Here is a 20,697-nt window from a genome sequence, read left to right on the forward strand (position 1 = left end):
CAGTGGCTGTATTCTAATTTTGTATGTACAGTCGGCCCCCGGCTTACGAGCACCCTGATTTACGAACAATTCGCCTTACGAGCGTGGATCAGGGAGATTTTTGTCCTCCGCTTACGAACAAACCTCTCGCCTTACGAGCATTCCGACATTCTAGCCATTGAGTGTGTGGAAAGTTCTCGCTTAACTGCGTCAACAAATTCAGCAGTTGCGTCATTTTAAATCATTAGTACATACTTGTGGCGGTAACGTAAACGCTATTGCTCTTACAATGTCACACTGACTGTCTCACTCACGGTGTCTAAATATATTACCATATAAGTGTAGTGTTTGTACAGCTAAAGGGAAAAACAGCTGACATGAAATTAAATGTGCCGATTGCAGGACAAAGAATTGTCATTGGTTTAAATGTGTGTTTTTTTTTAAATTAATTGTCAATACATTCCAACCGTTTAAAAAAAAAAAGTGCGAATAATTATCAGTCAGTCAAGGAGACACCAATATGCTATTGGTCGATTAAGGTCACCCGGTCTCACTCACGGAGATGCTATTGGCCGGCGTTACACGTCAATCACAGAATTGCCGATATGCTATTGGCCGAACGCCTTTATCTAGCTTGATGGGACAGGTTGGAAGGAAGGAGACAAAATGAGTGAAAAACGGAATGTTTTGAAGACTTTGCAAACTTTATCTGTTAGACATAGCTTCTAAAATTACTAGCAGCGGTAAAGGAAGAAATAAGAGGATGATGTTTTAGTATCTCCGTGATTTGCACCCTGACTGAAAGAGTTATTGTAACACTGTAAGACCAATAGCATATGTGCGTCGCGCGCTGTGTCCGAGCGTAGGTCTGCTCTCTGATACGGGTGGTATTATAGTACCATCCAGTAGATGCTTGACATAATTGCAAGTCATGTCAATCGAGCAACCTCCCAACATGCTTTGGGGCAGCGCCATTGTTGCAATACTTTGAGCTGAACCGAACAGTAAACTGATGCTCGAACAATCTATAAGTGTGGTGCCTTGTTAATATAACACATGCAAACCTTCCCCTCCGCCACCACCCAGCTCAATTCACGTCGGGAAAAACAGCTGACTTGAAATTAAGTGTGCCGATTGCAGGACAAAGAATCGTCACAAGTTTAAATGTGTTTTAATCAATAAGATGTCAATTCATTCCAACCGTTTAAAAAAAACGTGCCAATAAGTATCAGTCAGTCAAGGAGACGCCAATATGCTATTGGTCGATTAAGGTCACCCGGTCTCACTCACGGAGATGCTATTGGCCGACGTCACACGTCAATCACAGAAGTGCCGATATGCTATTGGCCGAACGCCTTTATCTAGCTTGATGGCACAGCTGGTTGGGATGGAAGGAAGAAGAGAAAACCCTGACTGAAAAAGTTACTGTGACACTGTAAGACCAATAGCATATCTGCTTCACCGTGTTGATTTTAAGCTTTCGTCTCTGCTCCCCTCTGCTTATCTCAGCTCAAGTCACGTCTTTCCAAAGGTAAAAATCATTTTTCCTTTGTATTTGTTATTTAATGCAATTGTACAGTAGATTATGTCACTCAATATTAATATATTGTTTTTACCTAAGGCTTCTGTGCGCGTTGCACGCATTCACGAATTAACATGGGTTTGGATTGCCCGCTATACGAGCATTTCGAGATACGAGCGTAGCCGCTGAACGGATTAAGTTCGTAACCCGGGGGCCCACTGTATACTTGTTTTAAGTGTAAATCCAATTAAAAATATACAACATTGTCAAAAAAATGTTATATAACTATACAATCTTATAATTTATAATACAAAACAAAAAACAATTACACAATTATTTTCACTGAAAAGATAAATGACTAATGATACATGCATGCAATAACAACATGGATTGGTATTTCAATTTAGCAAACATTGGTAGAAACCTACAAAATCACGGCAATGAATTGTTCAGGATTGTTGTCCATGTTAACGTTTGAATTTTTTTTGATGCAGGGTCTTCCTGTTGCCGAGGCTGGTGACGCCCCAGCTCTTGGGGAGGCTCCATCAAACCCCCCTACCACACCGGCTCCCACTATGCAAACGCCGCCCGCGGATGCCAACCGTAAGTGGCAAAACAGCACGTGGCTCATTTTGTTGTTTAATGTCCCACAATTCTTTGTAAATACAGTATTTGGCCTTATACAGGCCTATGTGCCATGTAATCACAAACATTCTGTCAGGAAGACAGCATATTTACTCACTAAAGGGCTACTCTTGGCTTAAGGAACGATCAGCTACAAAAACGTTACGGCGTCGCTTTGCCTATTAAATTGACAAGTTTTGTGGCCACATTCAGAACATTGTTTTCTTTCTTCTTTGTTAGGCCCATCATCAGGCAGCGTCACTCCGTCCACGCAGAACCCTCTGGAGTTCCTGAGGAACCAGCCTCAGTTTCAGCAGATGCGTCAGATCATCCAGCGTAACCCGGCCCTGCTACCAGCCCTGCTTCAGCAGTTGGGCCGAGACAACCCTCAGCTCCTGCAGGTGGGAGCGCCCGGCGTGCCCCCTAATGCGCTTGCCTCATCTAACGCCTTCTTGTTTGTTGCCACGCAGCAAATCACACAGCATCAGGAACGATTTGTCCAGATGCTCAACGAGCCTCAAAGTGGTGGCACTGGCGGCAGTGGTGGTGGTGGTGGGGGCGGCGGCGACGAGCCGCGGGCGCCATCCCGTGCCAACTATATCCAGGTGACGCCGCAGGAGAAGGAGGCCATAGAGAGGGTCAGTAAAGCTTTCTGGTCTGAAGAAGAAAAATTGAAGTTGGAAATGGACAAAAGCATTGGGACACTGGATTCTTATGACTAGGTTAACACTGCAGCCTTAAGTGACTCAATTCCATTTTTTTTGCCCATATCCAACCCGTGTCTGATATTTTAATGGCAGTGTGAATGACACAGATTCGATTTTCGATTCCGATCAAATGTGATCCAGGCCACTTGGGTACGTGGTACTAAATCTGATATGTACCCAATCTTCTGACTTGCGACTTCACTCTGAACGGCCAGCTCGCATTTATCCAACTTGCAAATAACAAGTGAGAAACGTCACAATTCTGTGCTCGAAAAGGCGGTAGCAGGTTGGAAAAAAGCAAAACAACAATAATGTTAGTGGAAAAGGCGAAGGCAATGAAGGGAAAACGGGGTGTATTTTGTCTCTCTCACTCGCATGGAGCAAATGAAACTCTTGCGTGGAGCAAGTGGGACACGGTCCTGGCACTGCACAAAACAGCACGACAAAAACCATCCCCTTTTACTATTTAATTCACTCCTTAAATTTAACAGAGTGAAAATACTCTGACTCCTGTATGACAGCCATTTCAATATCGCCAGATACTATACCTCAGTAACCACTGGGCCATTTATAGTTCACACACAGGTCAAGTACATTTATTTGAAGATGTGAACCTAGAGCCTCAATTTTGATGATCTAATTGGCCGCAAAAGTGTAGCGAGTCTTGTCATCTGATTAAAGAAGCCGCTTTTTCCCCCTGTAAATCGAAACATTTTGTCATAGAAACATTACTTGGTAATAAAAATGACTGCCGTTAATTTTGGGCTATAAGCCGCTACTTTTTTCTCATGGTTAAGATCCAGCGATAAATAGTCCAGTTCAGCTTATGTGCATTTTTTTTACTAGCCACTAGGGGCAGTCTCACAGTAAAAAAATACAATGCAACCAAGCATGCCACTATTGTGTTGGTACAGTATTCTAACAATCCAAGTGTGTCAATGTTATGTTGAAAACATGTTGGCGTTGCTCTTATTTCTAACCATGCAGGCATGTTCCGTCTGTGTTGAAGGCATGATATTACTGTAACCAGGCAGTTACAAATAAAACAACATTATTTTAAATTTCCATGTACCATATTTTTGCAAAGATATCTGATGTTACAACCTGCGGCTTATAGTCCAGTGCGGCTTGTGCGTGTGAGAACGAAAAGTTCTCACAAGTTCTCTGAAGTTAAATTTTTGTTGGTGCATTTTATAATCCGGCGCAATTTATAGTCTGGAACATACGGTACATAGGCTATAAAAATTGGATTTTGCTCAAAAGGCTCCAACAGATGATATTTCAGTCTCAATATTTTTGTCCACCTAGTTTCTATGCATGTATGTAAGCCTTTTTGCTTGATTTTGTTTCAGTTAAAAGCATTGGGCTTCCCCGAGGGTTTGGTCATCCAAGCATATTTTGCCTGCGAGAAGAATGAAAACTTGGCTGCCAATTTCCTGCTGCAGCAAGCCTGGGATGACGAATAGTTTTTGGTTTGTACTGCACCCAAGCTCCACCCCCAAACCCAACCGCGTTGCACATTAGGATCAAGTACATTGAAAGTGCCATCACATTGTCGCTCCATAAAGCTTTGGTTAGTTTTTGCGTGTGGAGCCCCGGCATAGCAGTCGTTTGATGCAAATGCTGAATAAATGTAATCTTTCATGGTTTCATTTCCATGCTCCTTTGTCATCCACGATCACACTGGTTGGATATTGTTAGGTCCAAGGTTTGGATGAGGAGGATGAGGTTCACTTCAGACTTCTTTGGGGGAGGGGGCTCTGTGGGTGTGGAATCACATTTTTTTTTCCCTGAAGGTGATGGAAAATGTCAGATGTCAGCAAGACCCTCCTGTTTAGTCCACAAATACAAATTCACATTCTTCTGCACTTTACACTAGTGCCACATGCAAAAAGAAAAAAATATGACATTACACATCCTTTGGAGAAAAAAAATTAATGATTTTGGGAGATCAACCTGTTTTTTTTTGTTTTGTTTTTTTCAAAAACAATTGAGGAAATTGTCATTCAAAAGACTTCTCTATTTTTGAGCTAAGCAATGTTAGAGGAGAACAGAATCAGTCAATATCAAATCAACATCAAGTCAAAATATTATGAAATAAGTTCACAATTTTATTTTATGAGGAATGTTTCATGAATTAATAACCACCCCCCCAAAAAAAATGGCACTATTTTGTGAAAATAGTCACTTTTTCTTCAAGACTGATGTAATGCTGAGGAAACTCTCCAAATAACTTTTTTTTTTACTTTGAAACAAATTTTTTAAAATGTATTTTTTTCTGAAATAAAAACATGCATGTTTAAAACAAAGTAATATTTTTTCTTTTATCTTTACTGAAGTAAAGTTTTACTCTAGTCAAGAAAAATGTTTTAACCTCACACACTCAAGTCACATTTTTCATGAAAACATAAAGGGGAAGCCAAGTCAAATTTTCTTTACAATATCATGTTCTATACGCACTGAGTAGTCTAAATACAACATTCTGATTAATATTTCATTTGTGGAATATTAATTGATGAGCAGAAAAGGTCACCTGTTTTTACCCATCTCAGGGGGCAGCCATTTTGCGAATTGTCATCAGAAAAAGATTTTGCAATTCATTGTTTTTTGTTTTTTTGGTAAGTCATTTTTTTTTAGTGAAAACGTAATACTCTGGATATCTTGACTTCACTGTGTTAAATAGTTTTTGTTTTTTTTTTTTCCTGTGTAGCTCATCTGTTACCATTTTGAATGATCACCGGTTCAAAAAAATTGAATGTTTTATGAAGATTAAAGGGAATTTCGGTGTGCATGTGTGTGGGTATGGGTGTGTACGTGATGAAAGGCCAACTCAATCGTCTTCCATGCGCCTTGTTTGTTATCATTTTCTTCTAGCAAACGAGAAAGTATGAAAGATTTGTTTGTAGAGTGTTCTTTCAAGTTATAGATGTTTAGTTGACTTGTTTTGTGGACGATGGCCTTGAATGCTTACTTTGAAGCATTGTATCAAATCAATAAAAACAGAGATGACTTCAATTTTCCTTCTTACTGCAATTGTGTTTGAATATATAAATTGCAGGAAATCAGGTAGGCGCTGCTGTAAAGTGAGGTCTCAAAAAACAAAAATAAACGGGGAGCGCTGAAGCCACAAAAAGTGAAGTGCCAAATGGCGAGGGAACATTTTAAAACTTTCAGGGGAAGCATTCAAAATAGGGGATTTTGTGGACTCCCCTGGTCATTTGCGTGTTTGGAAAGTTTGGAAACAGAAGGAAGGAGCTACCGAGAGGAGGATATTCCTCATGTCAACAATTTGATTTGATCATTCTGAACAAAGTAAAACAAATGTAACACTAAGAGTATTTTAATATTATTTCAGTAACTTTTATTTTAAGCATATTAGTTTTGTTTGTTTGGGTTGTGTAAAAATCTCAACTCAATTGTAGTTCAAATCTGTTCAAAAGGTTTTCTTTCTGAATTTAAAAAATGATAAAATATTCCCGTTCTAGACATATTTGCCCTAGTTACACAAGCATTTTCAACAGCCTGTTCCAAGTTCCACAAACCCTTTCACTTTTTTTCTTCCTGCAATCCCATTGTGACATGAAAACACCAGCCAACCAAGCTATATCACACACTTGAGTATATGCACACCGAATACTTTGAAAATCTTTATCCACATACAGTACCTATTTAGATAATTTATCTCAACAAATGCCTTAACAGACACTACTTTGCCAGTAGATGCCTTTGTGTGTAGATGAAGCTTGGCGTATTGAACCCTTTCTCAAACCTTTTGAATCGAGAGGTTCAATGCCTCGGGGCATTTCGTCTCGGCGTCATTATGAATCAATCTCAACTAAAATATGTTAAGACGAAAAAAAAGGGGGGAGGCGCTAATGTAAATGGCACGAAAGAAAACCCGCATTTGGCTTTCAAACGGTACTGCGTTATCGCAATAAACGTCTCACAAATTTACTGTTCAACAACATTTTTGCATGTCAATGAATCCGCTGAATTGCATGTTTTATATCTTTAATTTTTTGTGACCTTCACAATTAGTACAGCGCTTCTCATTGGTCAAGAGGGATAACGTCAGGATATCGACGCCGCTGATTGGCTCGGACGAGCATTAGTTTCATAAACTACGACATAGTACAATAATGTGAACATTTCCAGCGTGTGGAAAAACCACGGTCCTAAAGTTATATTTCTCCTGCATTTTTCTAATAAGGGTTTGACTCCTTCACTGGTTCGTCGAACGACACGACAATCGTCCACGGCCCACCCATTATTAAATTGTACGTCTGTGAGTACAGTTGAAATTGAATGTCACTCCTGAGCAGCGAGGCACACGCTGTCCACCGGGGGTCGCAGTTTCCCGGCTGCATTGGGGAGGGAGGGAGCGTTCCCGCAGCAACAGGGAAGATGGCAGCGCTCACATCTCTCAGCCAGGTAAAGGATGCAGCCCTTTTCCACGATACTTTTTCACGTCCACCCAACCGCGCGTTCGCTTAGGATTCCACCACCACATCCGCTTCACTGACGCCTGCCGTAGCGTCGCCAAATGAGAGTAAAATCGGCTCACTCAACCTGTCGAGCCAGGCCCAGTGCGTCAGCGGCGGTCCCGTTACGTAGCGGGCTCCTTAGTCGCCGCCGACCGACACGCGGCGGCCAGCTCAACGCCTAAAACGCCGCCCTTTTAACCGAACACCAATGGTACTGGCCACGGGTCTAATGTCCGGGCGTGTCCCCGGCGAGCCGAGTCCTCGAAGCATACTCCAATGACCTGGCCTGCCGCCGCCGCTAGCTGCTTAGCACCGTCGGAACCTAGCAAGCTAATCTGCAGGCGGTGATAAATTGATGCTGAACTTCATCAGGCCGGCGACAACGCTACCTTTGCGGGGAAACAGCAGGACAGACCTGCACCCTGCCTCCGGATTCATTCGTCGTCATCCGTAGCAAATGTTTTGCAAGTGTGTTTGACTTAATTTTGCTAGCGTGAAGCTAGCTGCAATTCAATTAGGATGTCATTCACGTCGTGTTGAACTTAGTTCGCATTTACTCACTTAGTGCATCCTTTACCAACGAACACGTCATTTACAGCACCCCACACTTCTACCAGTAGTAAGGTTGAAAATCTACTCCAATTGTCACACCTGCCAGGGTGGTTAAGTGTTTCAAAACCCACGCATTTGCTATCTCCGGTGATTATGGTTCCTCATCCATAGAGCGAACACACACTAAGTGACATCATCACCATTTATTGGTAGGGACAATGACCGTGCTTGATTTAATATATTAGAGGTTTCAGGTTGTGTTTAAAAAAACACTCACACAAGCCATGTAATATTGAATAATACATACACTCCAAAATCCTGCATGATATTTTTTTTAATATTGGGGTTTTTAACAGGTGTTGCATTACCTAAGTTTGGTCAATAATGCATGACAAATATCGCATCAATTCCCTGAGCGCCCTATCTTCTCGGGCTGGGCAATATATAGTTAACGCAGCGTTGTCTAGATATGAACATGATATTAACATCGAAATTAGGACGATAGTCATGTGTACTTGCCATGCTTGTATTGCATGTGAAGCTCACATGTGATTAAAAAACAAATATGAGCGGTCCAAACCTCAGCGAGTCTTGCCTATCTGTAACTTTGCTCATGGTTATCATCCAGTCAATTTCTGTATGAATGCATGTCTTCATTGATTGACACATTATATATGTGGATTATTTTTTTAAGTGTTACAATGCAACAGATTGTATGGAAGCCTCAAAACATGATCCAGGTTGACACAGTTTAGGTTTCTGGAGTCCACACATCATCACATTGTAGGTGATCAACTGTTTTGTTTTTTGTTTTTTTGCAATGGTCCCGTCCAATTCTGGCATGGAAGCATTGTTCCCTTTGTGGCAGGACTTAGCACTAAAGCTGCATAGTGTGTTAAGCCACATAACACATGCATTGACAGTTCTGGACTAAACAACACACTGGTTGATTAGAGCTGGGCGATATGGCCAAAACATAATCTTGATTTTCATCAGTCATTCTGGATGGTTATGTTTTAAATCAATTTTAATTTAAGTGATAAAGCCAACACCCATCATTTAAAGATTTATTTATTAAAAAATAAATAATGTCGAAAATACTTAGACAAGAATAATGTATGCTGATTTTAACAGAAACTCACCACCTTGTGCATAATTTGCTTAGATTTCACAGCGAACACAATTATGTGTCTTGGCCAGTGGTATCCAACGTATGGGTCGCGGCCTGGTTTTGGCCCACAATTGGGCTTAATCCAGCCCATACGATGATTTTGTACAAAGTACAAAAATGAGTTGATTTTTGTTTTTTAACTAAACTGAAAAACTTGTTTTATGTTTTATGATTAATAGTACTGTTAATATTTCACGATTAATAAGTGCAAGTTGCACTTGTACTGTTTAATATTAAAAAAGGGTAATGAATTTGAAGTTAATGTTTTAAAGTTATATATACCATGATTTTATTGGCCTGGCCCACTTTGAAATAGACTTTCTTCCATGCAACCGGCAAGCTTAGATGAGTTTGATACCTCTGGTCTGGGCATTCAATCTCTGTATTTATTTAATTAGTTTATTATTTAGTTGCACTTATTAGGGTAAAGGAGGGCCAGAAAATGTCTGGCACTTTTTTTTTTTTTTTTAAACGTATTGTTATCACATCAATATGGAGATACCTGGAAAGAATATCAATAAATTTTGTCCACATTACACAGCTCTGTTACCTGTCCTGTACCATTTTAGAGAAATATAAGTCCATTTTGAAAATAATAGTACTTTCCTGTCTTTCACAGTTGACGAGCGGGAGCCCCGTGTTTGAGAATTTTTACAGACAGGTAAGATTGTGACTAGACGCTAGCTCAACATTTTAGTATAGCTTGCTAATTGTGACATCAATTATGTAAGGCTGTAGTCATGCATGTGTGTGTGTACTCAAGGTGGATCCGGGCAACACGGGGAGAGTGGGACCAACAGAAGCTGCCGTCTTCTTAAAAAAGTCAGGACTTCCAGATGTGACGCTGGGAAAGGTACAAGTGTGTTGTTACCAACAATCTTTTTGGGCCCAAAAATTCAGTACAACCCGCACAATTGCTGTTTGCCCCTTTCACCCATTGTTAATTTTACTTTATTTACCATCTTGATTCAGATCACAGATGTTCGACAGCGCTGTTTTCAGGCAGATATCAATAAATTAAGGGCAATTTTCTATTTTTATAATTTCTAATTTCTAATTCCTGATGGAAGAACTGCTCCAAGAGATTTAACCAATATCAAATTAGGATGAGAACAAGATGACTACTCAACTCTACAGTATTTATGAAGCAAAGAACCGATACTACTTGTACTTTTGATACACAAAAATTTTCCCTCAAAAAACAATGAAAGGTAAATTAAAGAAAGCCCTAGCTGTACCTACATAGCATTTCCTTGAAATGTCATGAAACTAATGGCAATTTACTATATTTCTAATTTGGAATTTCTAGTTCATGATGGTAAAACTACTCCAAGAGAGTGACCTATACTAGTATCAGTTGCAATCGTGAGTACCAATACCATAAAACTGATCTCAAGTATTGAGATCAGTACTCGCCCATATCTACTTCAATCCCGCTGGATAAGAGTCAACTTTACCTTTAATCACTGGATACAGAAATACATGATGAAAAGTGTACGGTAGAAGACAGGAGCAGGAATATGCATATGAAAAAAAGATGTGCAACCATTTGTGTTTTTTCCTTCCATCAATCCACACAGCATATGGAAGGAAAACTGGGAGCGATATGGGAATGGAAGTCATTCAGAACGGAAGCATCACAGGATGAGAGTTATTTTCAGCAATACTGGCCCGAACAGGATTTTTGGTTTGTTTTTACACTTGTTCCGGATGGGATTGGACGGAATTATTTGTGTGGGATTGGAATAGGATAGGATGGGATTGAAAATCCACTCCACTGCTATCCTCTAGTTGAGACACAATCCGGCGATAGTGAACACAAAATCATTGCGGCTTTATGTTTTTAATTGCTTAAGAGGTAGTTACATTTCACACTTACTTTGGACCCCTGATTCTACGTTAAAAGCTGTAACGGGAGGGTGTGAAAAGAGCGCTGTTGCTGAGCTGAGTGCGATTTTCCCAAAGGGTCAGAAGCGGTAAAATGCTCAATGTTGACCTGCAGGAAATGACAGCAAAACCCATTAGCGTCCTCCCAGAGGAAACATATACAGCAGGAAAGGATGCTTCTCATGCTGGTGTCCTGGTGTATCGATTGATTGTAATTTAATACTTTTTTGTGTGGATTATGACTATACAGTTTTGAAGCCTCCAATATTTCTGAAGAATGTCCAATTTTTGCAAGCGTATACTGTGCTGTAATTTGTTTGGATTTAGAAAGAGAACACCACTTGTACTGTGCAAGCTTTCCCCAAAAGACGTTCTGTCGCACTCCTTGGGAAGTTAGCAAGAACCACCTGCTTGAAATTGAACAGAAAGTCTGATATGTTTTAATTCGATGCAGCCGTTTTGAGTCAAATTTTGACAAACTTTTCTTTTGACTACACAAGTATTTAATATGGTCAATCTTTGCTATGATTAATTAGCAGCCCATGATTCATAGTTTATTTTTCATGTCTGTATATGAGGATTATAATATTTAATGTACATTTTTCCCCCTCCCAGATTTGGGATCTGGCTGATCCAGATGGCAAAGGCTATTTGGACAAGCAGGTAGAAAACACCTCCTTAGGTAGAACTAAAAGTGATTACAACATCACAGTTCACATCTTTTCTTACCTCTCTTCCTCCAAAAGGGTTTTTATATGGCGCTGCGTTTGGTATCATGTGCACAGAGCGGCCATGATGTCAGCGTGTCCAGCCTCAACCTCAGCGTGCCGCCGCCCAAATTTGTAAGTAGTCGACCCATCAAGTCCTCCTTTTAGAAAAGACTCTCATTAAAAAAAAAAATACTAATTAAAGGGCCCGACTATTGATAGTTGATTGTTGACAGACAAAAACACAATTACCAATTAATTGGCGCAATAATTAAAGACAAAAACATTTTTCTTGGCATCCTAAAAATGTTCTTGGCCATTATGGCAGGAATTTTTTGGTCAACCTCATCATTTCATTTTTTAATTTTTTTTTTTAATCTAATCTCTTGTCCACTTCTTAGTTTAAGATTGATCATGTAGATTGGCGTTTTCAGTACTTTCATTATCTTCTTATATGCCTTTTTTATGCTGTTCAATTACCTTTTTCCACAGATCTTTTGACAATTATATTGCTTGACTCAGAATCCAGAGATGTCAGTGCAAGGGTTTGAAAGTTTACCGACTCTTTAAAGCACATGTGTCAAACTCAAGCCCCGGGGGCCAGATCCGGCCCTCCACATCATTTTTTGTGGCCCGCAAAATGCTGATTTGACTTCAAGTTTCTGGCTAAAATAGCACATTTTCAAGTTGTCTTTAACTTTTAAAAATCTGTGGAGAAAATACAAGCATTTTTTTAATTCACAATCAGTTTTTGCCGGCCTCTGATTTCAAAACTTGGTTCGTGTTTTACAAAAGCATTTAAAAAAGATTTGACTTCACAGTCATACTGGCCCTCTGACAGAAACTAGAACTACAATGTGGCCCATACTAAAAATGAGTTTGACACCCCTGCTTTAAAGGGACCCTGATTACAAGCAGACAAATCACAAGTGTGGATGTTTGCCTTTTAGGTGTGTTACAAAAACTGCAAAGGGAATGGTGGTGTTAGTAAATTTTATGGGTCTATAATTCTTAAGCAGCCGGGCCACCTGTTCGTCTAAACTGTAATCAGCCTGTCATCATTATTTTACTCGTTTACCCGTTATTGCTGTTACGGTGAATCACCGCTAGGCCCTTGACGATGAAAAAATGTTCTGTAATATTTCCAGAAACTATCACAATTAATGATTATATGCTGTTGTTGTTGTTGTTTTAAATATGCTGATAGCCAATGGCATTTTTCTTGTGGAAAATAGATACCTTGGCTCTACAAAATTGAATTGCCAGGTGATCTAATAAATAAATAATCTCCTGATTTAAAGATCAAGTTGTTAAATAAGCCTAATATGATGTACATAGACTGAGGTGTGTGTAATAAAATACCAATTTAGGCCCTCAAAAATATGATTACGGTAATTGCAGTGACTAATAAATTATACATAAACAACAGGAATCTCGCAGCAGCTGCTGCTCAGGCTCAAGCATTACTTGTAATTGTGTGATAAATAAAATGCAGTTGTTTGTACAAATGTTGTCTGATGATGTGTTTCCAGAAGGACAGCAGCAGCCCTTCTCTGAACACCTCTACTGAAGCTCACTGGGCCGTCAGGGTATGGAAATATACATTACACGTTTTATTACTTGAATTAAAAAGCAACATTTGTTTCAGCCGGAAGAGAAAAACAAATTTGACGGCATTTTTGAAAGCTTGTCGCCAGTCAACGGCCTTTTGTCTGGAGAGAAGGTCCGACCTGTCCTCATCAATTCCAAGCTACCTCTGGATGTCCTTGGGAAGGTTTGCACTCAACTTATGTTTTCGTTTGCAGCATTTTGTCATCATCCGTTTGTCTAGTCTTAAATGAATATGTCGATCCAAGCATCTCATCAATCTTTTACTCCTTTTTTTCCACTGCCGACAGGTTTGGGACCTGAGCGACATTGATAAAGACGGACACCTCGACAGAGATGAGTTTGCCGTGGTAAGCCATCTTCAACAAAATTTGCAAACTTTTTTTTATTGGATATCACTTTATTACTCGTCACATGGCAATGGAGAGAAGATTGCCCCTAGACTGATTCAAATTCAAATGCAGAATATTTTATTCATCCTAGGAGGCCAATTAGGTTTTACTGGCAATCTCTCCATAATACTGCATGTTACTAACAGCAGCAATAAAGAGAAATTCTGGAGGTGTCCACACAAGAACTATATACAGTACATATCGTACACATACAAACATATACTCCTGCACTTCATTCCTTTAGGGACTCAAAGGGCAGCGATTGAAGCCTTGGGCCAGTGCTTTGCTACTTTTTTCCTAGGCAGCTCAGTTACTGGGCTGCTCTTGCTTCTAAATCCTGGGTGATGTCCACTTTGACCCATGTATACAGGATTAAGTTCTGAACTTAAGAGTGTCCCATCAGTGCCGCTTTGTTGTGGCATTTTGGCATTGCCCGACCTTTTTGCCAGCGGGCATCCTACTAGTTGTAGTGCTGGCCTGCCAGAAGGTAGTCACCAAAGAAGGCAGTTTTATAGGTTGGGCAGCTGTATGGGCATTCAGGAGGGCCACGCACTGCTGACTGTGGCCATTTTTGGCCTGCGTACACGTGGTTCCCCTGCTATCCTGTCTATGCTTCACCAGGCTGTGGTCTCTCTCTAATGATTGGATCTGTTGTCCCAGCAGGGGGGTGGGGTTTGGTATCTGAACTCATCACCTCCACTTGTTTGTTTGACTGCTGAGGGGCCCTACTCATTGCTGACCTATTGCTCAGAGTCTGTCGGGTGTACCATTCTTAATGCCAGGGGCTTTTGTTCTCTGTTTCTATATACTAACTTCAAAATTATGACGTGTTGTGCAAATGACGGTATGGACATCACGGTTGGATAAGAGTCACTCTTCTTCCACCCTGAAGTTTTATGTTCCACCTATTTTTATCTGACATGCTAGGATCGATGACGATTTGGTGGGGTGCCACATGCTTGGGAGGGGTCTGTTTCAGACCACTGCACATTATGTTTTCAAATGTGATCTACCTCGGTGCTTACTGACCCCCCTTTAAGCCCTTGGCTGAAATGGCCCTTCAGTACCTGTTTTAGGTGTCCTTCTGTCAAACCTGTCTTTATTGAACTATCAGTGATATAATTTCGTTAATGGTGGGGGCTTTCAAGAATCTCTTTGACCACCCCCCCCCCCCCCCACCTCCACCGCACCCCCACCCATTTATTTCAAATTTGAACTATATCTACTACACAGAATGACACAACTACAAATAGATTGTTTTTGCTAATACCTCCGAACGTTATGCATTGACATCAAAATCTCCATAACAGGCCATGCACCTGGTGTACCGCGCCTTAGAGAAAGAGCCTGTTCCAGTCCACCTACCCACTGCGCTCATTCCCCCATCCAAGAGGAAGAAAAGCCTGGGCTCGGTGATGGGTGTCGCGCCCCCGCTGCCAGCCAGCCCGCCACCGCCCAAAGACTCTTTACGCTCCACACCATCCCACGGCAGCATGAACTCTTTGAACAGCACAGGCAGCTTGTCCCCCAAACATACTCTCAAGTCTGGACAGGTACGTGATTGGAATTCTCTTAAGATCAGTCCAAAAGTCTCATTGGGCTGTGGGCTTTCCAGCATTCCGTCAACTGGGCGGTTCCAGTGTCAGACCGCGGCCGCTATGATGACATTTTCCTGAAGACGGACGCCGACATGGATGGTTTTGTGAGCGGGCTTGAAGTGAAGGACATCTTCATGCAGTCGGGACTTTCTCAAGGCGTCCTTGCCCATATATGGTAGGTTAGCTTACCATAAGCCAACAGCTCTTTGTGTCCTCTTCCATTCAAGTACAGTGATACCTTGACAGCGTCTGACAATAAGCCTTTGGAGTGGTGGCCCAAATTAAAACTATAGTCAAGAAAATTAACAAGATGGCACAATCAACATCACAATTTAAAGAACGATTTTGGTCCTTTAAAATGTCTTCACAATATCCTCAGCACTCTGAACTCTTTGTCAGGGCATCCTCACACACAGTATGGTTGGTAAGCTCAGTGAGATCTCAACTGTTAGCTTCCTCCTCTTTTCAGCTACACTCTCCTTTCCGAACCCTGCAGGGCTCTGGCCGACACCAGACAGATGGGCAAGTTGACCAGGGAGCAGTTCGCCCTCGCAATGCATCTCATTCAGCAGAAAGTTAGCAAGGGTGTGGATCCCCCTCAGGCACTTACGGCGGATATGATTCCACCTTCGGAGAGGGGAACTCCTGTTGCTGTAGGTCACGGCAACACACCATGTCAGGGGTGTCCAAAGATTTCCACTGAGGGCTACATTCAGAAAAATTGAAAGGAAATCCAAAACTTCCTAAACAGGCAACTGTTTCGTCTTGGTGTCATCGATTGACAAAGAAAAAGCCGATAGTATGAGTGTGGCAACTTTCAAATTTTATTCTCTTCCTTAAATGAAAATTACTTGGTATCTCTGAAAATTTAGCTTAATAGAAAACAATCCATTTTCCAGCAGTGCGAGGCTGAGTAAAGCTAACAGTTACTAAACAACTACAGTATCGCTTAAGTTCAGTGCAATCCCAAGTTTTGACCTGTTGCCCATTTTTCACAACCTTGCAGCATTCGGTATATGACTATTACATTTGCCCAGCTCATAACACTATATGGGGAAAAAAGAAAAGTGCATATTTATTCAAGCTAAACAATATGGATGATGTTGCCCTTACAATTTACTCTGTGCTGCCTTCAGTGAAACATCTGTGTCCCCCCGCCTTTGGTTGATTGACATTGTGTGTTGATACTTTGGATAAACAAAGCCCGCAGTGCAATGGTGCTTTGTTGTGAAAGATAAAACGAATAAACCAAAAAAAATAATAATACATGTTATTTGAATTTGTGATCAGAGCATGTCAGGCTACATGACACCAGTGGGATCCGAGATGGCGGCGCTATCAGAGATGAGGAGGGTAAGTGCTTTATTGTCTTTTTGCTCATGTGTTCCTACCATGTTAGGAGGACATGTAAACATTAGCATTAGCCAGTGTTCCGAGTGGTGTTTTTTTTTTTTTTTTTTTTTTTTTTTTAAATATGAGGTGGGGGGGGGGCAACCTCTGTTGCTACTAACTTCTCTGCTCTCCCCTCCTCTTCCTACTCCTCAGGCTATAATGTTCAAGTTGTGGGTAGGTAATCTAATTGGACTTTCAGGGCCTCCACTCGCCAATGCTTTCAAGTCCCGAAAGGCTGGAAGCATTTGCGCAACATTTCTATCCCCCCCCCCACCGTTTAACTCATTCAAGTGACGGTCTAACCTTTGGATAAGGTCTCGACCATGTCACATTCCCATTTGAACCGAGCTTAAACCTACTTGAAATTCTGGTATACTTGGCTTGCATGTGCTCTATTTGGAAAAATTGTGCCCTCCAGGATTGCGCACAGAACTTGGACATGTCAAACAAATTCTGTAACAAGATGTTGCCTACATAATAGAAATAAATATTACTGAATAATTCACAAAAGTAAAGTTCCTCAGCAAATACTGGTACATGTGCTCAATCAACCGTAAAACAGGTTGGCAGTCTTCCTGTGTATGCAGCGACAACTAGCCTAACATGACTTAAATCATAGTGTAAAATGAACTTGCTAAAATGTTCTTTTCTTTATGGCTGGGGTCTTCAGTCAAAGTTTAAGTACTTTTACATGTTTATCATTAATCTATATATACGCCTTTGTATACAATATAGGATGGGTAAATATGAAATAAGCCTCAACATGAATTACGGTCATCATTCATATCTGTTGAAGACATCTTGTGTTGAATGAGAAACAGTGTAATCTAATATTTCTATTGACCTATGCATCCCCTGCCATAGAGCTCCACCAGTCACATGTTTTGCTAAATGCACAGATTTGTCAATACAATAATGAGACGTTTCCACTTGTGCACAGTAGAAATAAAGTGGGCACACAATGGGAAATAAACCATAGAATGAAACAAAAAGTGTTTGATACGCCACGTGTCTCCTATGACATATACAGTCATTAATGCCATCGGCCCTCCGCCTCGCACAAAAGAATGAACCAAAAGCAATAGAAATAATCCACTCTCCAAATGAAATCCACTCAAGTCAAGACCATTTCTGTGGTTCTTCCACGCCCCCAAAGTGTACTTCCATCTTGGTGCTCCGGCATGGATGGTGACATCCCTCCAATCCTTCACCTGCCCACTTGTCTGACTCTCTGTCCTTGTCATCTTTCTGGAAATTTCCTTCCATGTTGCTTCCCTGCCTTGGCCCAGTCGACTTCCTTTACGCATGCTGCACTGACACCTCCTTGTTGTGTGTTTTCCTCCTCCCCCGAATGTGCAGGACAGCTCCAGTTCAGTGGGGTCGGGCGAGTTTACGGGTATCAAGGAGCTGGATGACATCAGCCAGGAAATCACTCAGCTGCAGAGGTAACAGAATGGGATGTGATTACACTAGAAGCTTTTCATGTGTCATGAATATGAAATGCAGATTTTAAAGCATTGTTTTGCTTTTAACAGACACTAGCAACATCCAACCTAAATTCCTTCCGAAACCTCTTTCAGTTAGATTTATTCAGTGTTGTTAAAAAACCAGTGAGTGGTGTGTGTGTGGTTTTCTCACAAAAAAAGCATAACTTAAATACAAATAGTTGAAAGAATGGATAAATTCTAACTACAGTAGACCTCCTCCATAACGAAATCATGTTTGCAGCCAGAAATTTTTCAGAACAGGGGACTTTTCACTCAAGCTAATCTATGTCTGGGACGGAAACATAAAAAAAAAAACGTGATGTGTAATCTACAATCTTACTGAAGTTAAAAACAAAACCATCAAACGTTGAAAAAAATCGACAAATCTACATACAATAAGCATTCATTTTCATATTTACATCAATTTGTTGCATACTGTCTTTCACTTTGCCTCACCCATCTTTCATATTTATTACCTTTATCCTATCTTCAAGTGTTAAACTTGGTTTAAGCTTGACATGTCCGCGACCTCCGCGTGGCTCCACGCATCAAAATGACATTATTTCGGATATCACACCCCTGTGCGTGGAGTCCACACTGGCCAGATTTTCCGTAACGCGTAACTTCCGGAATTTCTTTAGGAGCGGAAAACATGCGAGCTGAACGATCGCTCATGGTAGTTTGCCAGACCTTTATGATTTGTCTGAAAAGGACTACCGTAACCTAAATACTGTAAACAACTCCTAGCAAGCACCACGTTGTAGAGAGATGAGGACTGTTAGAAAATGTGTAGAGGGATTTAGTTCATTTGAATTTACCAGGATTCTTTACCTTTTTCATAGAGTATTGTTGTTCTTATGCTGTAAACTACATTTACTGCCACTTATAGTACTGGGACAATATCGACTGACTGCGGGGGAAGCCGCCCCAAGTATAAAGTGCTGCCAAACACGTGCCGGCGCGTCAAGCATAAACCAAACTACACTTTTGCTGCATGCTTGTTTTCGCCGTAGTGTATTTCAATGCAAGGCAAATGCAGAAAAAAACATTACGTATTATGCAGAAAAAAAAGAAGGGAAAGACTTCAATGCATGGATTTTTTTTCACACTGGGGGGGGGGGATTTTTGCACATGCATGTTTCGTTGTTGAGGAGTTTTACTGTATGTGTAGTCTAATAATTACAGTTACAAATTTTATCTGTCAAGAGTGTCAAGTCAGCAACTTTTGCACAATTACTATTGCACATCCTAAGGATAATAATGCAAAGAGTATAAGAAAAAAAGTTGCTTTTCCTCCCTCATCATCATGCTGCTTCCTCATGTGCGTCTGTCACCTTCCCCACCATACATACCATAATACACACATACTCTCACATGCACACACAACTTAAATGTGTGTGTCTTTTTTTGCTTATCGCTTATTCTCTCCGTAATGCTGCGTCAGCACTCTTGCCTTTACCCAGTGGAATGCGCTCAGGTAAATTGCACAAGTCACCCAATGGACCTGGACTGTCATTCACACACGCACACATGCAAATGTTTGACACATTTTAATGTAAATGATCATGTTTGTCATTTAAATAGATTGGCTGTCATGAGACATTGGGTTTCAAATCTACTCAGACTATCATCATAGTCTGAGTAGATTCTCATGCAAATTCAGCCCAGTGTATGGTTGTTTTTATATTTTATTTTTATGTTTCTATGCATGTATGTGCTAGGGAGAAGTACACGCTGGAGCAGGACATCAGGGAGGCGGAAGAAGCCATCAAGCACAAGAGTGCAGAGGTGCAGGTAATCTCTCCTTTCATACCTGATCCCCACACTGTCGAACATTGGCCAAACATAATTTCATCATAGTCGTCTTGTGTTTTCAGGAGATGCAGAATGACCTAGACCGCGAGGCAGCTTGCCTTCAGGAGCTTGAGGCACAGAAACAGGATGCCCAGGACCGCCTGGAGGAAATGGACCAGCAGAAGCACAAACTGGAGGACATGCTGAACGAGGTCCGCCTCAAGTGTCAAGAGGAGTCTCAGATGGTGAGCGTCCAAGCAAGCAATAGATTGATATTCAGAACATTTAGTTGGATCTCTATTTAATTAAAAAAAAAAAAATACAAAATATTTTACAATAATTTAAAATCAAAAAGCATGCCTACTGTAAATACAGGATGCCAACAACAACAAAAACTTTCTATTCATTGCGCTTTTTTGGCACCAACTAAATAGTTAGCGTCATGAAGTGTTTGAAAATTGAGCAAGCTATTAGAATTACATTTGGTGACATTTAAATTTTGACACAATTTAACCATCTCCTAATTAGACCGGAGTGCTGCTTATCCTCCTGGACCAATTTCAAAACCTTACACTTGTCATCAAGCTGCTATCTAGCGCTGAGCTAACCTGTGCAATTTCATCTCCTTTCTGGCATAGAAATACCCAAACTGAAATGGCCAAACTTTGCTTAATATCCATCCATCCATCCATCCAGCTTCTTAACCACTTGTACTCACAAGGGTCAAGGGCTTGCTGGCGCCTATCCCAGTGGGCAACAGGTGGGGTACGTCCTGAACTGGTTGCCAGCCACT

The 20,697-nt window shown here is 40.9% G+C and overlaps 2 protein-coding genes across 6 annotated transcripts in view; both read left to right on the forward strand.

Moving 5' to 3' along the window:
• The window catches only part of rad23ab (RAD23 homolog A, nucleotide excision repair protein b), a 14,862-nt gene extending 9,015 nt beyond the window's left edge, over positions 1-5,847 (forward strand). The window contains exons 7-10 of the mRNA XM_088425354.1: positions 1,996-2,104; positions 2,366-2,526; positions 2,596-2,763; positions 4,185-5,847. Of these exons, the coding sequence (XP_088281480.1) occupies positions 1,996-2,104; positions 2,366-2,526; positions 2,596-2,763; positions 4,185-4,298 (552 nt within the window). The 3' untranslated portion in view covers positions 4,299-5,847. The remainder of the gene's footprint in view (positions 1-1,995; positions 2,105-2,365; positions 2,527-2,595; positions 2,764-4,184) is intronic.
• Positions 5,848-7,187: 1,340 nt separating this feature from the next.
• eps15l1a (epidermal growth factor receptor pathway substrate 15-like 1a) overlaps positions 7,188-20,697 on the forward strand; it is a 31,339-nt gene continuing 17,829 nt past the window's right edge. For 2 of the 5 annotated variants that reach the window (XM_088425456.1, XM_088425451.1), the window contains exons 1-17: positions 7,188-7,263; positions 9,659-9,700; positions 9,803-9,892; positions 11,542-11,589; positions 11,673-11,768; positions 13,166-13,222; positions 13,282-13,407; positions 13,532-13,591; positions 14,944-15,186; positions 15,249-15,406; positions 15,728-15,884; positions 16,522-16,584; positions 16,777-16,797; positions 17,983-18,068; positions 19,555-19,587; positions 19,832-19,904; positions 19,988-20,149. In XM_088425456.1, the coding sequence (XP_088281582.1) occupies positions 7,237-7,263; positions 9,659-9,700; positions 9,803-9,892; positions 11,542-11,589; positions 11,673-11,768; positions 13,166-13,222; positions 13,282-13,407; positions 13,532-13,591; positions 14,944-15,186; positions 15,249-15,406; positions 15,728-15,884; positions 16,522-16,584; positions 16,777-16,797; positions 17,983-18,068; positions 19,555-19,587; positions 19,832-19,904; positions 19,988-20,149 (1,542 nt within the window). In that variant the 5' untranslated portion in view covers positions 7,188-7,236. The remainder of the gene's footprint in view (positions 7,264-9,658; positions 9,701-9,802; positions 9,893-11,541; positions 11,590-11,672; positions 11,769-13,165; positions 13,223-13,281; positions 13,408-13,531; positions 13,592-14,943; positions 15,187-15,248; positions 15,407-15,727; positions 15,885-16,521; positions 16,585-16,776; positions 16,798-17,982; positions 18,069-19,554; positions 19,588-19,831; positions 19,905-19,987; positions 20,150-20,697) is intronic. The other 3 variants (XM_088425454.1, XM_088425452.1, XM_088425455.1) reach the window with 3 other exon arrangements.

Source organism: Hippichthys cyanospilos, chromosome 10 (genome assembly GCF_059441005.1).
Source record: "Hippichthys cyanospilos isolate Australia breed blue-spotted pipefish chromosome 10, RoL_Hcya_1.0, whole genome shotgun sequence".
Classification (NCBI taxonomy): domain Eukaryota; kingdom Metazoa; phylum Chordata; class Actinopteri; order Syngnathiformes; family Syngnathidae; genus Hippichthys; species Hippichthys cyanospilos.